A 23,483-nucleotide genomic window follows, 5' to 3' on the forward strand; every position below is an offset into this window, starting at 1 on the left:
ACATCCACTCTTCAAAGTAGCTGGACTTAGGAAGTCCCATGACTCGGCTGAGTAAGGTGACCATATCCCCATGTTCATTATGAAAATCACTCCCGGGGGTCTTTTTCACAATTCTGGCGCTTGAAGGCCTTTTCTCCTTGAACCATTCTTCGTTGATCAGTGCCTTGCATCGGGCCGGATTCATATCATATGCCCCTTGTGCTTCATCTATGGTTGTAGCTGTAGGATTGTTTGGAAAGGGGATGTCAAATGCATCACCAATGGCCTCAGGGGAGAAGTCAGCGATGGTCATATTCTCAAGGAGCACTAGTTTGGAATTCGGTTCATAATGTCGAGCAGCCTCTACTACTAATTCATAGTTCTGTATTGCTGGAGGAAATCCCGCCGCTTGGGCGATGCCACTTTCCACCATTTGCCTAGGCCTGCCATATGCGTTGGGTGAGAAGACCCGATTCCTGAAGTCCTGAATATCGATATGGCCAAGGTCGGTATCACCAATGTTGTCCCAGACGCTTTGAACCTTCGACTCCCTCAATCCTCCCCTCTGATATTGATACTTCATCCTTTCAACCTTACTCGGGATATCTAATTTGGATGCTCGTGAGGTCTCGGTTGCAGCGAGCGTTTTTGATGATTCCACCGCCGATTTAGGCATTTATCTTGCACAACCAGATGCGGATTACGAGGTGATACAAGAAAAGTAATGCGGGTTAGATAGCAAAATGCTCCAGCATGCCGAGATTAATTTAAAATTTAGATTGGACATGGGGCGACATTTCTAGCTAAAAAGGGCTTGATCAATTTTAACCACAGCATTCATGAAGATTTTTGATTGTGAATTTATACTTAACGCTTTCCGGATTTTGAATTAATTTCAACAGAGACAAAGCATGAAAAGTTCTCCTAAGTTTGAAAAAAGAAGATGCAATTTCCAGTGAAGCCTTAGGAGTGAATTCTAGATTTTGAGTGCTTTGAACAACGTATTATAAGCGAAAGAGATGCAGATTTCAAGAATTCAAGCATTTTGATCAAATTTCACGCATTTGTCTATTCGATTTAAGCATTTTCAAATGATCATATGAGACAAAGCGTACTTACCTGATGAGAGCGGATGGCGAGAGATTGCCCGACCTTGCCGCATGAAAAGAACGGACGATCCTGCAAAGTTTTGAATTCCAACGGTTATCTCTTTAGTTTAAATTTTTTCGCGGTTGTTGGACGAGAGAGAATTTATCATTTTAAATGGTTTTTACCCTGGGCAATTGGCGATTTAAATTTGGATGCTTTGGAAAGGTTTACACAACGCCTTACCTTGAATATGACTTACACGGAATTAGCTCTGTCTTTCAAATCTGTCGTGATCTTTCTTTGTCCAAAATGCAGCAACATTGAGGGAGGGTTTATCAAACTTTGAATTTCCCAATTTGGGCCTGTGCGCAGCTATTTTGGAGAAATGGAGGATTGTAAAATTTCGAATGATGCCACCTTTCAACCTCGGACCTTGGAGAGTTTGGGGACCCCTTTGAAATTTAAATTTTGCCTTCTATTCAATCCCAAAGGCAAACTTCGGATCATTAACGCTTTCTTCTTTGCAAGTTTCGCAAATTTCGTGTTTTACATTTCGCGATTTGCAGGCTTCTGGCGAATTTCGGAGGTCACCGCCTTGGCAAAAACTTCGGACCTAACACCTCCTCTTTTGCAATTTGGAAAGTTTGCGATTTTCACCTGCTGGGGCTTTGGGCGTTTGAAGGTTTTCGGAACACTGGCACTGTTTGCAAGTAAAACTTTTGGACTTAAAAGATGATCCTGCAAATTTCGGAGCTTTGAATGCTTTCGCTACCTTGGAGATATTTTTGGATTTCGACGATTTCGCAAAAACTTCAGAGCCTTAACTCGCTGTTGGCAACTTTGGACTAACCTCGGACCTCAACGCACTTCTAAATTTCAGAGCTTTGAATGAATTTAAACTCCCTTTCACGATTTACAGATAAACTTCGGAGTTCAACGTGCTTTTATTTATCGAAATTTCAGACCTCAACACGCTTCTGGAGATTTCTGGAGTTTTCGAGCCTGAGGTATACTTCGCGATTTCAACACTATGGAGCCTTGGGCGCTTGAAGCGCATTTTGCAAACCTAAACAAACTTCGGAGCTTGGAGCGTTTTGTGGAGAACTTCGGACCTAAATACCTTCTTTGCAAATTTGATGGGTTTTAAAATATCAGGCTGGGGTCCGAAAATGGGTGTTTAAAGCGAACTTCGGACCTGGAGGGGTATTTGCAAGATTTCGCACTTTATATCCTTTTCTGAAATTGCTCCAGGGTCCGAAAATGAGGCGCTTAAGTGATTTCGAAGCTTAAGGCACTTTTGGAATACTTTCAACACTTTATGTCCGTTTTTATAATATTCGCTCCAAGGTCCGAAAATAAGGATTTCAAGTGATTTCGGACCTTGAGCCCACTTTTGCAACATCTCGCACCTACACTTTTCACCCTAGGGTCCGAAAATGGACGCCCAAGTGCTTTTCGGAGTTTGAAACACATTTTGCGAATTTTTTAAAGAAACTTCGGACCTAAACGTCATTTCGCAACTTTTTACGTTTTTAGCTTACCCCCCAGGGTTCGAAAATGAAAGCTTAAGGCGAATTTTGGGGCTTGACCCACTTTTGGTGAATTTCGGACCTCAACCATCCTCGTGCAACCTTTCACGTTTGCCATTTATTTCAAATTTCGGAGCTTGGGTCCGAAAATGGAGGTTTTAAGGCATTTTTTTGGACCTTGGAGGCCGCTTGGGAATACTTTGCATTTTACACTCTCCAGCTTTCACCCCAGGGTCCGAATTTGGACATTCTTTAGTGATTTTCGGAGCTGGAGCTACCTTTTGCGACATTTAAAGGGCTTTCACATTATTTTCGGACCAAATGGGAAACATCAAATTTTGAAATTTTTGCCTCAGGGTCCGAAATTCGGCCCCCTGGGCGATTTTGACAATTTTAACTTAGTGAAATTTTAACCCATTTGGGCCTCTAGGTTCAAAATTCTGCCCCTAAGGCAATTTTGAACACTTACATGAAACATCGGACCTCAAACTAGTTTTTGCCAGATTCCACAAATTTGGCTTTTGGAGGCTTCGGACTCCTAAGGCATTCAGGCAAGTTTCGCGACTTTAGCATTTTGGTCAAGGAGTTTGATCCTTCATCAGTAGGTGAAAATCATCCTTCATTCAAATCCTACGAACATTCGCGGGGATAAACTTTATGCAATCCGCTTCGTAGCTCTTGTGCGAAAAACGACGACTTTGGTCCTCGTGCGACCTTTAGGCGCACTGCTCTTGCTTGGCGGGCTTCGCCAATTCCTACTACCTTACGCCTACCCAAGGCGATTTTTAAAACTTCGAACAAACTCTCAACACTCACGCTCGAGGGCTAGACTAGCCGAGAGGATTCATCAGCTCATTTCTCTGACATCATCACTTTATGGACCAGTCGCGGACTTGCTCGAAAAGACGTGAGACACTCTGCACGAAACTCAACAAGGCAAAGACGAAAAGCTCAAAACAGGAAGGGGGACCCTCTCGGCGACAAGGAGCGTGTGCAACGCACAACACATAGGAGATGCTATCTTTTGCAGTTCAACACTTCTCCGGATTGTTGTCTGGATTTATATGAAGTTAGTGAGGCTCCTTTTGTGATGGGTAGTGCGCTCTAGGCTATTGGCCTTCCTGCAAGTGCAGGCCCTTCATTGTAAATTCACATACTTACTGCAGAAGTATTATCTGACTGCGGGTAGGCTTATCACCGTGGTTTTTCCCTTTACCGGGTTTTACACGTACAAATTTTGGTGTTGTGTGGATGGCTTTTATTCTGTGATTATTGTTTATGCTTAATTGATTAACTGCTATTCTGGTATTACTGTTCTGGGTTCTGGTATTAAAGTTTTAATTGCTGAATATTCCTCTAATCTGAGACAACTGATTCGCCCCTCCCCTCTCAGTTGTCTTTCGGTTATCTGAACTGTCTAACAAAATGACTTCTTCAACCCTCGCCCCTTCACTGCATTCACTGTCTCCCATTCTTCTGTTGTCAAATCACCTCTGCATACCAGCTGTAGAAGTTTTGTGCTTCTGCTCTGCGGACATCTTCGTAGCAAACTTATCAACTTTCCGTCCTTCACCAAGGATGCCAAACACTCGAGTGAATTCTTTCGCGGAGAATGATACCGTCAGGGTACTCTGCTAGTAAGCAAACACCGATTCCCTATTACTCCTATCATATGTGGCTATCATCATTCATAGGCATTGCTCAAAATCTCTAATGGCAAACATCGGCATCTGCATTGCCCAATGTACTCGTGCCTGCCGGAGAGAATCTTTTATGGGATGGTCGTCGATTGTCTCTAACCACCAAGTCCTGCAAATAGTGCCACTCAATCCCTCAAAGGTGATTGTGTCTATTGTAACCTTAATCGGCATTATCTTCCCTTTCTCTGTATCTGTCTTTCCTGCAACCCTTACTCTGGACGGCAATATTCATTTCCCTTTGTCCATGGCTGCACTGCTCGACTTTGCCATTTTTCCTTTCTTGGACGGTTTTATCTTTGGAGGCTCTAACTGCTGCAACCATTTTCTCCATTTTAACTTTGATCTTCCAAACATCATAAATTAACCTTTTAATTGCCACTGAACACAATTATAATATTTTTAAATTCAGTTATTTCTCTATCCCATGGCTTCTTTAGTATGATTGGTTTTTGTATAGACTCCCCTTGTCACCTTAACAATGTCACAATTCCCTCGTACAATCGACTTTTGTATGCTTTATGTACGGATTTCCTCATGCCTTGAGTGTACGGACGTCTCTTGCTATTCACCACAATTGTACGGATTTAAAATCACTGTCACCCACCATACGAATCCCTATATACAGATTCTAGGGTGTGCATTTCCGGTTTCCTTCTGGAATGGCGTCTGTGCTTGTCCTTCCCTTGTACGAATTCCACTATCCGCTTGAATGGATTTGTTTGCCTACTATGTACGGATTTGATCCATTGCACCAATGACACGGATGTATGGCTTAGTTTAGTGCTCCTTCGTACGGATTTTCAACCACTTCACCTTGTAGGGAAATATGTGTGTTTGCAGTGTACGGATTGTCCAACTGTGATGGCTCTATCCTCGTTTGTGTCGTCCATATGACCTTGGGCTCCTTGTCACTTGTACAATCAGCCTCCTATACGCTTTTTATATTTTTTCCTCTTCACATGTACGGATCTCACCATGTGCGATTCTCCTATAACCATGAGCTCCCTTCCGTACGGATCTCTTCAATTTACAGCAATCTCTACTAGTTTTCTCCCCTTCGATTTATGCAATGTCCGTACGGTTATATTGCAATGGTCTACATCCGTACGGTGAGTTTTTTTTTTTTTTAATATATATATATATATATATATTTTTCCCTAACTAAAAAATAAAATAATTACCTTTTCAAATTGTCCAGCTAGGCCCCGCCTCCAGACAAACTGGGTCATTCCACTGCTGCCTACGATGATACATCTTTAATTTCGACCCGTTCACTATCTCCTTGATTGTTTGGTCGTCCAACGTCGACAACTTGATTGCTCCATTCTTTGCTACTTCTCAAACTTTGTAGGGACCCAGCCATCTCACTTTAAATTTCCCAAGTTGTATCTCATTTCAGCCGTTGTACTTCAGCACCCAATGGCCTGGACGGAATTCCATACGTCTAAGATGCTTATCATGCCAAAACTTCTGAAGTTGCTAGGCTGCTTCAATGGCCATTGAGCCATCATTCTCCGCTTGTCCAGCTTACCCAACGCATATAGTCATTCCCGTAGACTCTCCATGTCTCCTAGTCGGTTCTTAATTGCTATCCGCAGGCTAGGTACCATGAATTTCGACAGTATGATGGCCTCCTGACCGTACATCAACTAAAAGGGTGTCTGGCCTGTTATCACTTTGTACATGGTCTTGTACGCCCACAGTATAGATGGTAGCTTTTCTTCCCAGTCTTCTTGTCCGACCCCGCAGGATTTATAGATCACCGACACTAATATTTTGTTAGTGGCCTCTACCTAGCTGTTAGCCCTCGAATAGTATGGACTCGACAAGGAATGAAAAATCTTGAACTCCGTCGTGAGCAATTTAACTACATGGTTTACAAAGTGTCTGCCTCGATCACTTCTCAATTGAATAAGAATGCCATACCTCATAACGATTTGTTCATAAATGAATCTCACCATACTCAAAGCTGAATTATCTAGCAACGCCCATGCCTCTACCCACTTTGTCAAATATTCGGTGGCCACCACAATGTACCAACAATGTTTGGCCTTCAATGGTCCAATGAAATCTAGACCCCATCGCTCGAACAGTTCCTGGGCATGGGAAGGATTTAGGGGCGTAAAATCCCTCTTTAATGGTTTTCCTGCCCTCTGCCAAGTATCGCATCCCCCCACCCATTCACACGCATCATTATATAGGGTAGGCAACCATAGTCCTGCAGGCAACACTTTCCATGTCATGGTGTCCAGTCCCATGCGACCACCTACGGGTCCTTCTGCCTTCATGTGCTTCCCTTAGCACTCCTGGGATCTCCTCTTCCATAACACACCTCCTTAGTACTTGATCAGGGCCCATTTTGTAAAGTAACCCATTAATCAATTGAAATGTCCTGCTTCTCAAGACCAACTTCCTTCTTTCTCCTGGTAGCATGTTTGTCGAAAACCGGGAGGTTGACAAGTACTCCCCAATGCTTTTGTACCATGATGGTAATGCAACTATTTGAAATAAATGGGCATCAAGAAAATCATCATTCACTCCGTCTAGTGCCTCTCCAGATTTAATCTTTGACAGTTGATCGGCAAAGACATGGCTCTTGTCGGGATGTAGAATAATTGTGAATGTGAACTCTTGAAGTAGGAGAAGCCACCAACTGATCCTCCCCTAAATAATAGGTTTATTCACCAAGTACATCAATCCCTGATGATCAACATAAAATGTAAACAGGGTCGCCAGCAAATAATGGCAAAATTTTTGCACAACATAGACCATCCTAAGGGCTTCCCTCTCGGTAGTACTGTAATTCTTCTTGGCCTTCGACAGTAACCGGCTGGCAAAATAAATGGGGTGATCGAGCCCATGTCCTCCCTCCTGTGCTAATGTGGCACCAATTGCATAGTTAGAGGCATCCACATGGACGTGGAATTCTCTATCCCAATTAGGGTAGGCAAGAATAGGTGCAGCCACCAACCTCGTCTTGAGTTCCTCGAACGCCTCCCCTTGTGCGGTTTCTCATACGAACGGCTCCCCTTTTTGTGTCAATTTGTCCAAGGGAAATGAGATCTGAGCGAAGTTCTAGATGAACTTCTAGTAATACCCTATGTGCCCCAGAAAGGACTTCACTCATGTCATGTCGATGGGGGGCTCCATCTCCACAATAACTCTTACCTTATCTGGATCTGTTTTCAACCCAGCCTTGCAGACAATGCGGCCGAGCAATTTTCCCTGAGGCACCATAAACGTGCATTTCTTCGGGTTCAAGGCAATTTGGGCCCTCCGACATCATTCCATACATTCCCTTAATGCCACCAAGTGAGTGTCTTGTTCACTATAAATGGACCAATCATCCAAGAAGGCCTTGAAATTCCCTACAGACATTTTGTCGAAAATATGGAGAACTATTCTCTAGAATGTAGCAAGAGCATTGCACAATCTGAAGGGCATTCGGTTGTATGCATATACACCATCTTCTACCACAAATGTGGTCTTCAGTTTGTCCTCCGCTATAGAGATTTGGTTGTATCCTGAAAAGTTGTCCAGGAATGAGTACATTTCATGTCCAGCTACCTCCTCGAGGATACTGTCTGTAAAGGGTATCGGGAACGGGTCCTTGATGGTGACCGCATTGAGACACCGAAAATCCACACAAAGGCGGATTTGGTTGGCCTCCTTCAGTGATATCACGATCGGTGAGACCCACTCACTTGCCTTGACCCGGAATATGATGCTTGCCTCCAGCATCCGCTCGTGCTCGTTCTCGTTCACTCGAGCAGCATAATTTTTATTCATGCGCTACCGTCTCTTCCGTACCGGTTGGGCTCTTGGTACCAATGGGATCCGGTGGACACAATTCCGAAGGAACTCCCTTCAATTCTTTATAGGTCCATGCAAACACATCCTTATACTCCATCAAAATCTTGAAGGCTATTAGTCCCAATCATCCCCAACTAGAATATTCTTGGGACTTGTTTCATCCCCCAGATTCGTTTCCTTCAGGTTGGGGTCCTCATACCGTATGGGTTTGTCTTTAGCAAATTGGTGTGCCAGAGTGTCATTAACTTGAGCGACCCCTTCCTTATATTCTCTATACTCAGGTGGGAACATGTCCTTCTCCTCTAGTACTTCTTCTATCTGCAACATGTGACATGCAGGATGGAAAACTTCATAATACTCCATTTGCCAATGGAAAAGCTCGTTCAGCGAGCCCACCTCATCTTTAGAACAACCCTCGAGCTCTAAAACACCTTCATCATTGGGTTCCATCTTTTGTTTGCCCTCATCGATTCCAGAAGATTCTCCTTCCGATTCGGATTCCAAGGAGGATGCCAACTCCTCACTCACCACCTGCGTCCTCAAGTCGATTACAAATTTCCAACCCCCACTTTCCACGGATAGCGTATTATGCTTCCAGTTGTGGTTTACCTTGGTAGTGATGAGCCATCCTCTCCCAAGGATTGCATCATAACCTTTCTTTTTAAGAGGGATAACTACAAAATCCAGAATGAAGGGTTGAGTGCCAATGGTTACCCGTTGTGCCATGACAGTCCCAATTGGTGTAATGTCGTGTTGAACGGCCCCTACCAGGTTGAATGTTGACAGCCACAATGTCGGCTTCCCCACTTTCCTCCATGTCTTCTCAAGGAGCACGTTCACCCTGGATCCTCCATCGATAATGGTGTCAGTGAGGATCGTACCTAGTATTCCCATTTCTACTACAGCAGGTTGTCTTCCGCTATTCACAGCCAGTAGCATTGGGTCCGTCGAAGGGCTGACCAGAATCTTCGTGTGGAGTGTTGCCGTACGGATGGGCACATCTATGGTGTTAGTAATGGCCTCCTTCAATCATGGCATAGTGCTGAGAAGGTCTCTGATTTTTATGGACACCTCTGTTTGCAACACTTGTCTGAGGATATTTTGTTCGGATTCGGTAGAAGTGCAGGTGGCCTCATTTGTTGTTTCCCTTTGCTCCTTCTTCATCTGCCTTTCAATGTTGGCCTTATCTGCCCATAACCTCTCCTTTCCTATACGGGGGTCTAGGTACGTATCTTTTTTTGCTTGTGCCCTTGTGATTGCCAGCGTCTCCTCTGGGTACATAGCTTTTTTTGCTTGTGCCCTTCTGATTGCCAATGTCTCCTCTTCATTTGTCCTGTCGATGGTCAACAGGTTCACTCCAGACTTCGAGCAATTCCCATCATCATGGTCACCTAGACCGCACCATCTGCACAAGTGCTGCGCACTTTCTCCCTTCAAGCAATCCCTGGCAAAATGTCCCCATTCGCTACGGGCTCGACATTGAATCACTGGTCGACCTTTGGCATCATACTGTATCCAACGGCTATTATTGTTGTTGTTGCTTTTTCCTCCCCTCCACTACCGTCGCCAATCTCTTCCAACGTGAGGATCACGTCCCCCAAACGACATTGGGTGTTCTCAATCAATTCAAATACTTGGCCATCTCCGGCCAATCTCTCACCACCATTATGGTCTCCTTTGGTTGCTCCTTCGGCAATTCTCCATAAGCGCCTTCTTCGTTCTACTTGCTCTTCCAACCTCAATGCTCTCTAGACAGCCTCGTGCTCGTCCTCTTGACCCTACGGCACACGATTCCTATCCTTTTCAGCATTACTAGCAACAATTATTTTCTCTGTACAGGTTGAAGATCCTTTGTCGTCGATGGTTTTCGTCGCATTCCTCCTCTTCCCATCGAGTCCTTTCCAAGAATCGCTATAGAATTTGCTGTCGACGATGTTCATTGTTGTGCTTGTCCCTTCAATCTTGAAGTTCAATTAAATTTCTTGCCAACAGCCTCAGGAGACTCTCTAGAAGATCAAATACGGGTGTGTTGACCGTGAGTTCACTACGTACGGTGCCTTCAGGAACGGCTCTCTCCCGAGCCTCCTTCTGCAAGTACTGTGTGACCAAGACCTCCCACAAGTCTACCAAGTCCTCCATCAATTCATTCTCTCGTGCTTCTGCCTGGGTTACCTCTTCGTGTGTATCACTGTCAATAACAATCAACTACTGGTCGAATGGTCAGCCCATTAGTGCCTACCGCCTGCCACCATCTTAATCTCTGGCATTCGAAATGGGCAACGGCGCCAAATGTTTTGCCCCGTAGGGTATGTTTTAGAACATCACAAAACGCGAGCAAAACAGAATAGTACACATAAGCACGAAATGTAGAGAACTCATAAATGCATATTCATTACTACCAACATTCCAATGTATCTTCAGAATAACATCAGTGTCACATAAAATAGCATAATCCTCCCCCAAGATTGGGGTACACGGATATATATACACGGGGTGTCGACCGACTGGCGGTGCCAACCGTCAGCAACCGCCGACCCCTAAACATTTACTAACAAATACTAATTTTCCCGACAACATCATCCCCCCCCCACCAAAGAAAAGAGAGTCGTCTTTGGATAACATACAACAAAAATGGGGAAACAACTATACAAGAAGACAATCAATAATAGGTATTTTATTCCCAGGATAGACGAAATTAATAAATGAGCTTCATGGGGTGATTTACTTCTCCAAGCTTGATCTTCTTTCAAATATCATCAAATTAAAGAGAGGATGTGCACAAAACAGCATTCTTCTTCCTTTGGTAGTAACTATACTGATGATTTATCGGGCTTCCTTGGTAAGGTCTACATACACTTCATTAAGAAGTATTGAGTCAGCCAAGTAAAAAAGTAAAATAATTGTATCACCCAAGTGTTTATTTTCTTATATTTTGTTAAGTTGTCGTTATGCATTGTAGTCGATACTTCCTGAACAGGTTGCTTGTTAGTAGTTACCGATGGTTATTTATCTTAACTAATGTTGGCCTACTTTGTATTGTACTTCGGTTCATAGTTGGGGACTCACGACTAACTAGAGGCTAGCATTTGAATATTGTAACTACTACATATCACTGAATAAATAACAAACAAGAATGACATATCTTTCATATATTGTGTAAATGCATAATTGTTTTCTACTCGTATTTCTGTTTACTTTTGTAACTAGTAGAATTAGGCAATAAACATTTGGCACTGTTTTCGATACAAATCCTACAAAAATATAATTCACAAACAAGCAATATGGCAGTCTAATGGGTAGACCCGTAGAAGAATCAGAAGTAACTGAAACCAAAGAAGAGGAATACACGACAAAAGACAAACTGACATAAGACTTGGTTTACTTGTGGGAAGCATCTATAAACTTGTACATTTGAAGGGAGGCTCTCCAACGAGAGGTCCTCGAGAGTGCTATCCAAGATAACCTAACAGTGAACGATGAAGTTGACCATCTCCTCTGAAGACTGCCGAGGCTGCTCACATGTAACTCTATTACCCTTCGAGATCTCTGGGAAGAAAGGGATCGAGAGCGACATAGACAATAGATACTGTTGTAGAGGTATGAAGCACGAAAGTAGAGGAAGGAAGAACGTGACAATACCAAAAGACATACCTTTGAAAATTGATGCTTGTAAAACCAAATAAAGACAAAAGATGTATCCCAAGCAACCAGAAAATCACAAAAGGATCAATAAGAAGATCCCTTCAAGTGAGAGAACAAAGCGAGCAACAAAGACAACTGAGAAGAATTGCTAAAGCAAAAAATGAAGGACCACTGACGGAAAGTCCAAATTCATCAAGAAGCAAAAGTAGAAGCATACAAAGAGTGAATGGGTAGATTTTGAAATACGCCTACCACTCTCAGAGGAAGTGTACGAAGACCTTGCTAACCAAACAAGCAACCCGTCTGTATAGTCAATATCGAATGAAGAGGAGGAAGGAGGAACTATGGAGAATGAGTTCACCAAGATACTTGAGGATAATTACACCGCATAAAGCAACTATCTATATCAGAAGAATCGAGAATAGGGGGCACTGAGTCGAAAACCCAGAAGAGAAGAGATTCCAGAAATGAAGAGGAATGTAACCAAAGTGCATGGGACGCTGAGGGTGGATGTGTAGAGAACTCATATGTAGCCATGAGTGCAAGTGAAGCATTGGAACGTTGAGAGAAAAACAGTCCAACCAAGGCCAAAGAATAGGGTACATATTGATCGAGAAAGATGGTGACTCACCCGACGAGTCCAAATGTTCACAGGCAAAATGTCATATCCCGTCCCTTTGATCAAGATAATGGATCCTTTGTATTGTAATAATGATATATTCTATTTAATAAGACCTATCCTCTTTAATTGCTGATTTTATTATAAAGAGAACATGTCAATTGTTAATAAAACAAATATTTTTATCATTAATTGTTTATTTACTCATCATAATCTATTGAGATAACTAACCAGAGGAATAATTAATTGTTAATTTAGGCTTTCTAGGGTTAATCCTATTCAGAACCCAAATAGTGTTGCCTTGTGGAAACCCCAAACCAAGGTTGGATTAAGATAAACTTAGATGGTGCTGCCCAAGGCAATCTGGGACCATCAAATGCAGGATGCATTGCTCATGATGCCAATGGAAATACACTAGCAAAGGGTTTTCAAAACTTATGAAAGGGTTCAAACAATTTGTCAGAAGCTAAAGTAGCTCTACTAGCCGTCTAATTGGCAAGAATTTTAGGGATCTCCAACCTCCATCTTGAAGGTGACTCACAAATTATAATTCATGCTATACTTAAAGGAAAAGCAAATAATTGGAAAATCGACAGAGATAATTGGACAACTTCGGTCAGAACTTCGGTGTTTTCAGGCATTTTGAAATGCCAAAGGTTTAGAAAAGTTCAAACTTTTCTTAGGAACGACATGAACTTTGGCAAGGCTTAGGGAATGGGGATACTTCTCAGGCAAACACTGAGGTTTGGTCTGCAACTCAGCTTCACACCTTGTTCCAACCTCTTAAACACACAAATGTTATGTTGCAATGCTTTGCTTATGTTCACGAGGGGCCTTTGATGCCTTTGTGTGAAGTTTGGTGGCACAAAATGACTAAAACTCACCTCATTTCACTGCAAACTCATGAAATTCAGAGGGAATAATGACCTTTAGCCTAAACCTTGGCCTAAATTTTGGACATTTCAAGCAAACAGCTCTGTCAGCACCGAAAATCTCTCATGCCTTGGTGAATTTCGGTACAAACTTCAGGATTTTCAAAGGGACTTGCAAGCCAAAACATCTGAAAATACTGAACTTTCAAAGGTAAAGATGAACTTCGGTCTATTTTTAGGCATTTTCCAAGGGGCTGAAAAGAAGAAGAAATCTGACTTTCTCCCTGCAAATGACGAACTTTGCTCAAGCTTTTCGGATGAATATTGGTGTTTGCTTAGGCATTTTCAAGAGTCCTTTAGGGAGCAAACTTGAGACAAACCTTGGATGGTAGTGTTGGTGTCTGTTTTATCATCTACCAAACATTAGAATAGGATACCCGAAGGTATTCTATCCTCTCCTAAAAAATCACTACTGATTCCAAGGTCTATATGTGCGAACAAGCAACTTTAGTGGAATAGCTTCTTGGGTAGTGTATGCTGAAAATCTCAAGGGGGACTTACGTTAACAAATGTCTTCTGAACTGTTGGACTTAGGCGGATTTAGCAATTTTAGGCTCTTCTCTATTTTTTGGATTTTTTGGGAATTTAGACTTTCAAAAAGGAGAAAAGAGACAAGGTTCAGGAAGGCTAATCTAATCCTACGAACTCTGGAGACGGTATCAACTGGGTGCTCTCGGGAAACCAAACCTTGCTTCGCCACACTAGGGACAACTACACAAAGCCGGTGCAATCTTCGATGGATTGTGCTTAAGATTAAGATGTTGGGATGCACAAAGGATGGGCTCAGACTAACGTTGCACGGTAAAATGGAAATCATCCATTTAATAAAAGTATGAGTGGAGATACACCATCAATTGACACTTATCAAATCCTTCATTCAAATTAACAACAATGGAAGCAAATCTAGATTAATTTTAACTCAGTGTTGAGGAAATCAAAACCATGCAAATCATTCAAACAATAGGGATTACAAAGCCTTAAGAGAAAGCGCACATGCAATTTATTATTTGGAAATGACCTTATGCAACAATACATCAAAAACCTCACACTCTCCAAATGAGAGGAGGTAGCCTTATAAAATAAATGAACGGCCAAGATCAAACAGTGATCAAGGGCCAAGATTGAAAGCTATAAACCCTAATTAGGGTTTCCCAAAACACTATCAGCTTGAATAAGAAAGTGACATGTGGCACAGCTGCTAATCTCATTGAGGTGAGCGTCCACTTTCCTCTTTCATAGATTCGATGTACCTGGACACAATAAGCCTAACCTCCTCCATAGTGACACTTGGCAAGCTGTTAATTTGGAAGTTGATGATGTCCACATCATCGATACATGTGGCAAGGATGCTTTCCCACTCAACCGCTTGGGCAAGAAAGTTTTCATCGATGAAGAGGAAGTTTGCAATCTTTGAAAGATCGCCCTTGTCAATCATCCCTAAGTCCTTGAAGAAGCTTGACTGAAACATCATCGATACATGTGGCAAGGATGCTTTCCCACTCAACCGCTTGGGCAAGAAAGTTTTCATCGATGAAGAGGAAGTTTGCAATCTTTGAAAGATCGCCCTTGTCAATCATCCCTAAGTCCTTGAAGAAGCTTGACTGAATCCTGTCTCTCAGATTCTCTGCCTGCAAATGCTTCTCCCTTATACTCTCTTTCTTCCAAATCTCAGACGCTGCATGAAACACCTTGCTCAAGATCTCCCTGACACTCTCCTCTGTCTCAAAGCACTTGGTCTCGAATTTCTTCAAAACTTCAATCCAAGTGACCAAAGCGTAATACCAGGTGTTGAAGTCATACCTATCCCCAACCTGTATGACACCTACATCCACCAAACTTCTCTTCGACAAGCCTCGGATGACCTTTAGGTGCGGAAGTATTTCATCTTCAATTTCCTCCACGTCCTCCCAATTGGTAGTTAGGTCCTGGATACGGCTAACCAATGAAGAGGCAGACTCATGTGCTGATACTAAGTTTTCCACAAATATATCAGTCTGTGCTAAAGCATCTGAAATCAACTCTTTGGCCTGTGTGAACATGCCCTTCGTATCCTCGTAATCCTTCATTGACTCCTGCTAAAGAGGTTGTGGAGGGGTGACTGGTATCTCATGGTTGAGTGGCCTGGTAAGATGGAGAACATACTTCCTCCATTGCTGATTTTCTTCTTCAACCTTCTTTCTCTTCTCTCTCTCTCCTGAGCTAAACTTGCCTTCAGGACGTTACAAGAGTCATCAAAGTACTGGAACTCTTGGTCTTGGGTGGGCTTACCCAGCTCTATAGTGTTGATCTTATAGTCCTTTGGAGCAACACTATCCCGAGTTTTCTCTTCCTTCGGCACAGCTATTTGAACTGTCATGAATCCCACACTATCTCTCTAAATCAACGAGAACTTTCTGGCTAGCTTGGGCAGTTTGGCTATGACTGGCTCATTCACCTTCTCCAGAAATGTTGTTGTGATCTCTTTAGAACAGGCTTCCTTAGGGACCTTAGCCCTTATCCTTTCCCTTAGCCAATCAGGGATAGTTGATTGTTCTACGGTATTCTGGTCAAACCCATCATCTGCCCTTCCTGGATCAATAGCTATACCATCCAAGAAGACTACTAGAGATGTAGGTGTTTCAATTTGCTCTTTGTCCGGGCTTTGGGTGACTGCTTTCATTATTTCCTCGATCGAAGGAGAAGGCACTCTCACTTCATTATTAACCATAAATATGTCCATCTCCTGCTCCTCAACGGCATTCTGATCAGGTACGGCAGATGCAGCACTTAGGATGGAATGACCTTCAATGGATTCCCGCCTTTCCCCTATAATCTTCTTTCCTGTGACCTTTACGGAGCTTGCAACTAACTCCTTTCTCTTCCGAGACCCAACACTCTCTGGATTCCGAGCATTACCTGCAGAGATACAAGGGTTGGAGGACAAAGAGTCATCTACTCATCAATTCATAGGTCAAGGCCACACCTTTAGACTTTAATTGCTTTGTCCTTTCAGATGTCCGCCACCTAGAATACTCAACCACCGACCTCATGAGGTCAGCTAGATCTGATTTCTCTCCCTCTGCCCAATCTATCAAGGCCAGTGGTTCGTTCATCATCTTTTCAAAGCCTGGTTGCTGATGTTCAAGGCTGTCCTCTACTTGGTCAGCAACTCTAAACACCTTTGTTGCTCTTACCATGCTTAAGGGAATCCTCGACTAAAATCTCTTCCTAATCTCGAAACTATCGGTTGCGTTAGCCCAATAATCTTCTAGATCAGCTCTGTGTTCAAATTTCATCCCTTCGACCCTTTTTATTTTGCAGAACGGGTCAAAATTCTTCCTCGCCTTGTACTGATAAAAGGGATACCAAGCCAGCTCCTTCTCAGCAGTCGTAGCAGCTTGTGACGATGGACATGTTTCCAACCCATTCCCAATCGTGAGAGAGGATGTTCCTGCCTTCTTCTATTTATCTCTTTGAATTGCCATATACCCCTCCAATTGCCTCACAACCTTGAGTAACACAGCTCCATTGGTAGGGTAAGCTGGAAGCTTATAGGGAGACCCGGTAAACCCCTGAATTCTAAGGTAAGTGAACTTCGAGTATTGGATATACCAATATCCAAATCTACTGATGAAGTCCATAGACTCTTGAGAGAGTCTCCGGTGCAATCCACCTTGCAACGTCCGTGTGATGTACACGAGGAAGGTATCATTCACTCTTTTAAAATGCAACTTTTCTTCCATGTGGAGCTGGGGATAACAATCATAGATTGGAAACTGGTTTTCTTTGTTTCCTACTCCCCCCTGCAAGTGAGACCTCTGTATCTGTAGGTTCTGGCCAAGGAATAAAATAGGTACGAGCTCATGAAGAAGGTCCTATTTGCTTCTAGGTTCCTCAACTGGCTGTCCAGGTTGTCACTTATCATCCGGGCCCAATCTATCATCTTTACTCCATTCATTATTTCATTAATGAAATAATACATCTAGGGCTCGAATGGAGCACCTTGAGAATTTCCCATTATCTTGTTCAATAGAACGATCATGTCTCCAATGTCTTCCTTGAAGTATGCTCTCACCAAGCTCTTCCTTTGAAGTTTGGAGGCGCCTTTCCTTGGCTTATCCAGCCAGGAATGATTAACGATGGCATCATACTCCTCCAAGTGGTCCTGATACATGCTATCAGCTTCATCCTTGGTCACATACACAGTGTTATGATACTCTAGGATCCTGAAGGCTTCTTTGATGGCCTCATCGTTGATGTTCGCCAGCACTCTTCCATCAAGTGCAACAATATCCTTACAAGTGGGGTTGTAATGCCTAGAACATTCAACTATTAATTTGGTGCATTGCATGGTGGGGAGAAAACCAACAGCATGCACGATGCCACTCTTCATCATCTTTCGTGTGGTTGTGGTAGGCACAAGGTTGTCCAAACCAAACATCTGCTTCTTAAATTCCCTCAGATTGATGTGCCTGAGGTTGGTGTCGCTAACATTCTTCCACTTCGAAGTCATCCTTGACTCAGGACGGGCGTCTTTATCCACTTGAAATTTCAAGGTACCTAAACTCTACAATTAGACAATGAAGCTTAAGTTAGAAATTAAATCGTGAATTGAAGAAAATAGTGGCTGTGAATGGCTAAGTGTTTGAAGATTTCACTTTATTCTCATACTTGGCCACAAAAAAATGGATTTTAGCCTATAAATTCCTCAATCCTAAAGATAAGTGTAATCACACTCCAAAAAAACTCTCTTTTACTTAGTCAAAAATGATTTTCTTTTACTAAGAATTCGAATAAATCCACCCAAAATCATTCTCAATGACTCTGAAAAACCTCAGAAAATGCACAAATCTGCGTTGTTAATTCAACTTCACCTTCAAATAGACTGAAATAAGGCTAGAAGTTTCTTAGAAAACTCAGAAAGAATTAACAATTCTTCCTTATACCAGCTGGCTTCACTCAAAAAATCTGTGAATCCTTTGTCAAAAAACTTGCCAAACTGCAAGCAATATCAAAATTCTCTTCAAATGAACTCCAATCTGCAAACACTTCACTATGCTCTCCTTAAGAACTTCCAACTTCTTGGTGTAAAAATGAAGTTACAAATGAAGTATTTGTAAATGAAGTTGAATTCCCAATTAGAAACATGCAAAATCATCCAACTCATGCTTCCAAATCCAACTCAAATCTTTGGGAAAGTGTTGTCATCTTCTTTAGTTCAAAAATCCTTTACTTATACAAGTTTCTAAATTGTTTTTAGTTTATTAACTCGAACTAAGCTCACAAAATAGTATTTTCCAAAAGTTTCTAATTTGGAACTCAATCTGAAAATCCTAAGTATCTTCTTTCCCATTTTAATTTTGAGTTTCCATTTTAATTTCCCAGCTAATTGATCTTTGAAAATCTTAAATTCCAACTTTCTAAATTGATTGCAGGTTCGATTCTTTGGAAGATTTGATGACATCACTCGGATGCTTGTTGACTTTATTTGACTTCCAAGAGTAGGGCGGAGTTTTTAGTGTTCAATCTCATACTTGGGCGGACTTTTGGTAGGAGTCCAACATGTTTACTTGCTTTCAATTCCAAGCTTGGGCAGACTTTTAGAGGCTCTCTTCATGGGTGGCCTTTCTCCTTCTTACCATGCATGGCAGACTTTTATGGCTCCACCATCTTCTTTATCAAACTTGGGCGGACTTTTCATTACCCTTTTAAGGCATAGGGTGGAGTTTTGAAGGTCTTCAACATGATATCTACTCCCTTGGGTGGAGTTTAGGAGGGTCATCAAGGAGGTATAGGGCCGAGTTTTTAGTCCCCTCTTCTTAGCTTCTTTAACATGGCGGACTCTCATCATGACTACCAAGGTGGAGTTTTGGTCTACCTCCTCAAGCATGGTGGAGTTTTGAGATCGCTCTCAAGGCATAGGGCGGACTTTCTACTACCCCTACATGGCGGACTTTAGGAAGGACTCCAACATGGCGGACTTTGGTGTGACCCCCAACATGGGCGGAGTTTTGAAGGCTTCAAGGCATGGCGGAGTTTAGAGACATGGCTACCAAGGCGGACTTTTCAAGCATCTCCTAGGGAGGACTTTAGGAAGGTCTCCAACATGGCGGAGTTTTGGGAGGCTTCATCAAGGCATAGGGCGGAGTTTTGAAACCACTCCCAGGGCAGACTTTGGAGCTCCCTCAAGACATGGCGGAGTTTTGAAGGCTTCTCCTTGGGTGGACTTTGATCATCTCTCCAAAATGGTGGACCTTTGCTTGGGTGGACTTTTGAATACCTGCCATAACACTCAACATCATCCATTAGCTAGACTTAAAAAAAAAATTAGAAAATTTCAAAATTTCACAATTCAACCAAATTTAACCAGATTAACTTGAAATTTGAAATCCATACTAAAGCAAATCATCTGAAGCATTATGACTCCTAAAATGTAGGGAACTGGCTTTTTAGGTCAAAACTTGGAAATTTTGGATCCCGATCGAAGTAGGTGAGTGCCACTAGTGCAAACCCTAGATTCCCATTCTGAAAAAGCAAAAAGCAGACATCCCTAAAAAATAGGGAAAACTTTCTAAAAATAGCCATATCGGGGATCGGGCTAAAAATGCCAAAAACGAAACTTCCTAAAAAATAGGAAAAAGCAAAAAAACAATGTTCAAATTCGTCCAAATCAAGTGCGATCTTCGTCCTTTGGTCTTTCTAGGCACTTTGGCGAGGTCCTGACTTTGGAATCACATGGTTTGCAAAAACTAACTTTCAATCCTTAGGACCTGAACTGTTCAAAACTGAGCAAGGCTTGGCAAAACTGAAGCGAAGGCCATGGGACACTAACGAAAACCCTAGAAAGAAAAGAAAGAGACAGTCCCCATTTGCAATGGGGTGATGTGTGAAAGAGGTCACAACAGGTAGGAAGGCCAAAAGGATTAAGGCCTATTCCCATCTTTGATAGAAAACACCGAATTTAGGAGGTGTGAAGCTAGACGCTTTGGAAGACATTAGGATTCCAATCTTTCCTCGCCTCACTTACTTACTCTCTCATACGCTCAAACCTCAGCTTGGGTTCCAAATACACTTGTGCATCTTCTCTCTCTCTCTCTCTCTCTCTCTCTCTCTCTCTCTCTCTCTCTCTCTCTCTCTCTCTCTCTCTCTCTCTCTCATGCTAGCAAGGCAAAGAGGAAGGGGGTCCCTGTCGGAGATCTAGAGAGCACAAACGAAGAAAGCGGTGTACTCAGACCCTTGTATGGAGAAGGAACAACTCCGAAAAGCTAGAGCAGATGTAGAAAAAGCGTTGGCGAAGGAACAAATAACTTCCAGTTGGTGTGTAAGTTCCATGTTTTTGTATGTCAGTGTGGTGTGTTTATTTTAGCATTTCAGTTTTCTATAGTGCCACAGCTATAGTGCCACTACAATACCTAGTCATTAAAATAAGTATTTATAATAGCAGTTTGTATCAGCATATGTGTTCTTGCATTTTTATCAAATAAAGCATTGTTCCAATATTTCTACATTTAGGTGAGTTTGTTGTTCCAAAATATCAGTTTGATTGCTGCTGCATAGCATGGACTATTCAGCAGTTTATGGTGACAATCATATATATCAGATTTCAATATTTGCATATGTGTTGAGTAGGGTTTAATCAATAATCTTCTTACATCAATATTTGGTGCTGCCATTTGACAGTAGTTTGTATTTAGTTAATTGTCATTTGATCAATGGTGGATTTGTGTGTGAGGTGTTCATCATTTTAAGTAAGGGTTTCAATAGTAAATATTGGTATTAGACTCTTCTATTCAGCATTTTATAAGTATAGCACTGATAGCAATCTCAAAAACATTGCGAAGTTCTTAAAAATATTAAAAAGAGACACTACAGTCTTCCGCATTATAGCTGGCAGTTATTTTACCCTATTCTTACTCGAGCCTATTTTGGTGGGCAACAAGGTTATTACATTATTTTCTTTTTCTAGTCACTGCAGTCTACCACTAAACCATTAATGTCCATGACCATGCCTTTAAGGCTGGTGGCTGATGCCTATGGCTAGTTTTCTACAAATGACAGAAAGCATTTGTTGGTGAAAAGGAGGCAGGAGAGCATAGTAGAGAAGGAATTTGTCTTCCTCCCTAGCTGAAGATAGAGAGATAGGAGAGTGTAAAGAAGATTGAAATAGAATACATAGGTATGTGAAGAAAGAAAATTCAATTAGGAATGGGAATCAGAGCATTCTGAGTTCATTATAGCGATTGTTTTACGAATAAGTTCCCTTCTTGTTAGCATATGAGACTGTTACAATCGGACAAGGTGCTATAAAATTTTCAAAGTTAAATTGTAAAGAAAATTCAATTAGGCACGGGAATCAGAGAATTCTGAGTTCATTATAGCGATTGTGTGACAAATAAGTTCCCTTCTTGTTAGCATATGAGACTGTTAAAATCAGACAAGATGCTATAAAATTTTCAAAGTTAAATTGTACTGACATAGCTAGGCTTAATGCCTGGACCAGGGATAGTTGGATGTTGAATAATATTAATATTGTAATTTATTGTCCTACTGCACTGCAATTCCAAACGATCTCATACCAGTAGCTGGTTTTGTGTATGGGGCTAAAGTTCATTTGTCTTTCGCTAGGCACTTGAACTGTGACTGCATTACCAAATTACATAAGGAAATACTAAATAACTCAATAAAATTTCTTATTAGAAAAGATGCACTTGCTAAGGTGTGCAGTGTTAGCCTTTGTCAATTTGTTACTCTTAATTGTTTTTGAAGTGTTATAGTAACACAATAACATATAATCATAAAAAAAAAACAATGGATTATGCTATACCGTGGTTTCACATTGTAGTTCTTGTTCCATGTAAGTTGTCTGGTTGCCATGAATCTCATCCAAACAAGTATGCCAGCCAGGCCAAGCTTTCCTTCACATCTAGCTCTTTCTGTCAACTCTGTTGCAATATTGAACCTGCAAGACAGCATATACATATACATTTTAATTAAAATCTTCTCTGTCCACCTAAAGCAAATGACTTCACATTTGTAGCTTCCTAAGTGTCCACATATCACACAACGTAACCAATACAAAATCCTATTTACCCACTTTTCAATAAAAGAAGACACCACTTCACTTCTATAGCTGCTTTTCTCAAAGATTGAGCAGTACCATGCTTGAATAAGAGGCTAACAGGGTTGATTGTGGGAGTCTTAAGTGGGAGGGCTTGTGGGTTACAGCAATACACTCAACTAGAATATGACTACTAGCCTTTGAGATGAATGATTCTTAATTAACTTATTACCAAGCTAATAAGTCATGCATTTAACATAGAGGCAGGAACGACAATATACAGTAGTTTAATCAAAAGGATGCATGTAATCTAAAAGGCATGAGATAATGATAAATAGGTCAAGAAGCATTAAAGGTCACTACTGCTAATATTTTGTAAAGTGAAACGTTGAACAGAAAAGATTTTAGTGAAATTGTATATACTTGTGCTGCATACTGTGAATGATTTCTATGCTAAATTTACGGTCTAATATTTTTCAGAAAAAAATAAAGAAGATTGTCCACAAAAACCAACGTTAACTATGGCGTGCACATGATCATTATGGTGTGATCTTAGAGAGCAGATTAAAGTAACCGTGAACATTGATTTCCTTTGTCCTGTGTTTCTGCCAATATTTTATACTCATTAGAGGAGGCCCAATTCCAACCTTATCTTATACAAAGGTATTTATTAAAAAATATTTATATAATTAAAAAATATTAAAAATATATCTAAATAATAGCTTGAGTTAATATACTAAAAGGCATGTTGGATATCATAGGACTATACCCCTCGAACATTATAAATATCCATCTACCAGTGGTATAGATGGAATCCTACTATCTTTTATATGAATCATTCTAGCATTCAATCCTTTATGGACTACATAAAGTGTTACCAGAGAATATGTAGGCTTCAGCTATCTATCCTGAAACCATATACTTGTTTTTGGCTCCCATTTTCATTGTCTATTACAATTGTACTTGAGCAAGCAAAAACTCAAGGGAATTTTGAAAATCTTCATTTCTTTGTGCCTTCCATTTTGTATGAACTATGAAGAAAAAAGGCTTCTGTTATCTTCCATTGAAGACCTTGTTCTCAATTCTCAAGAAGAATTGGACTAGGACATTGTGTTAGAGGTTAAGTATAGGGTGACAAAAAGG

General features: G+C 41.5%; 1 protein-coding gene across 1 annotated transcript in view; it reads right to left on the reverse strand.

The window, feature by feature from the left end:
* LOC131027322 (alpha-glucan water dikinase 1, chloroplastic) overlaps positions 1–23,483 on the reverse strand; it is a 262,802-nt gene that overhangs the window by 167,089 nt on the left and 72,230 nt on the right. Inside the window, exon 11 of the mRNA XM_057957336.2 lies at positions 22,107–22,241. Within this exon, the coding sequence (XP_057813319.2) occupies positions 22,107–22,241 (135 nt within the window). The remainder of the gene's footprint in view (positions 1–22,106; positions 22,242–23,483) is intronic.

Source organism: Cryptomeria japonica, chromosome 3 (assembly GCF_030272615.1).
Source record: "Cryptomeria japonica chromosome 3, Sugi_1.0, whole genome shotgun sequence".
Lineage (NCBI taxonomy): Eukaryota > Viridiplantae > Streptophyta > Pinopsida > Cupressales > Cupressaceae > Cryptomeria > Cryptomeria japonica.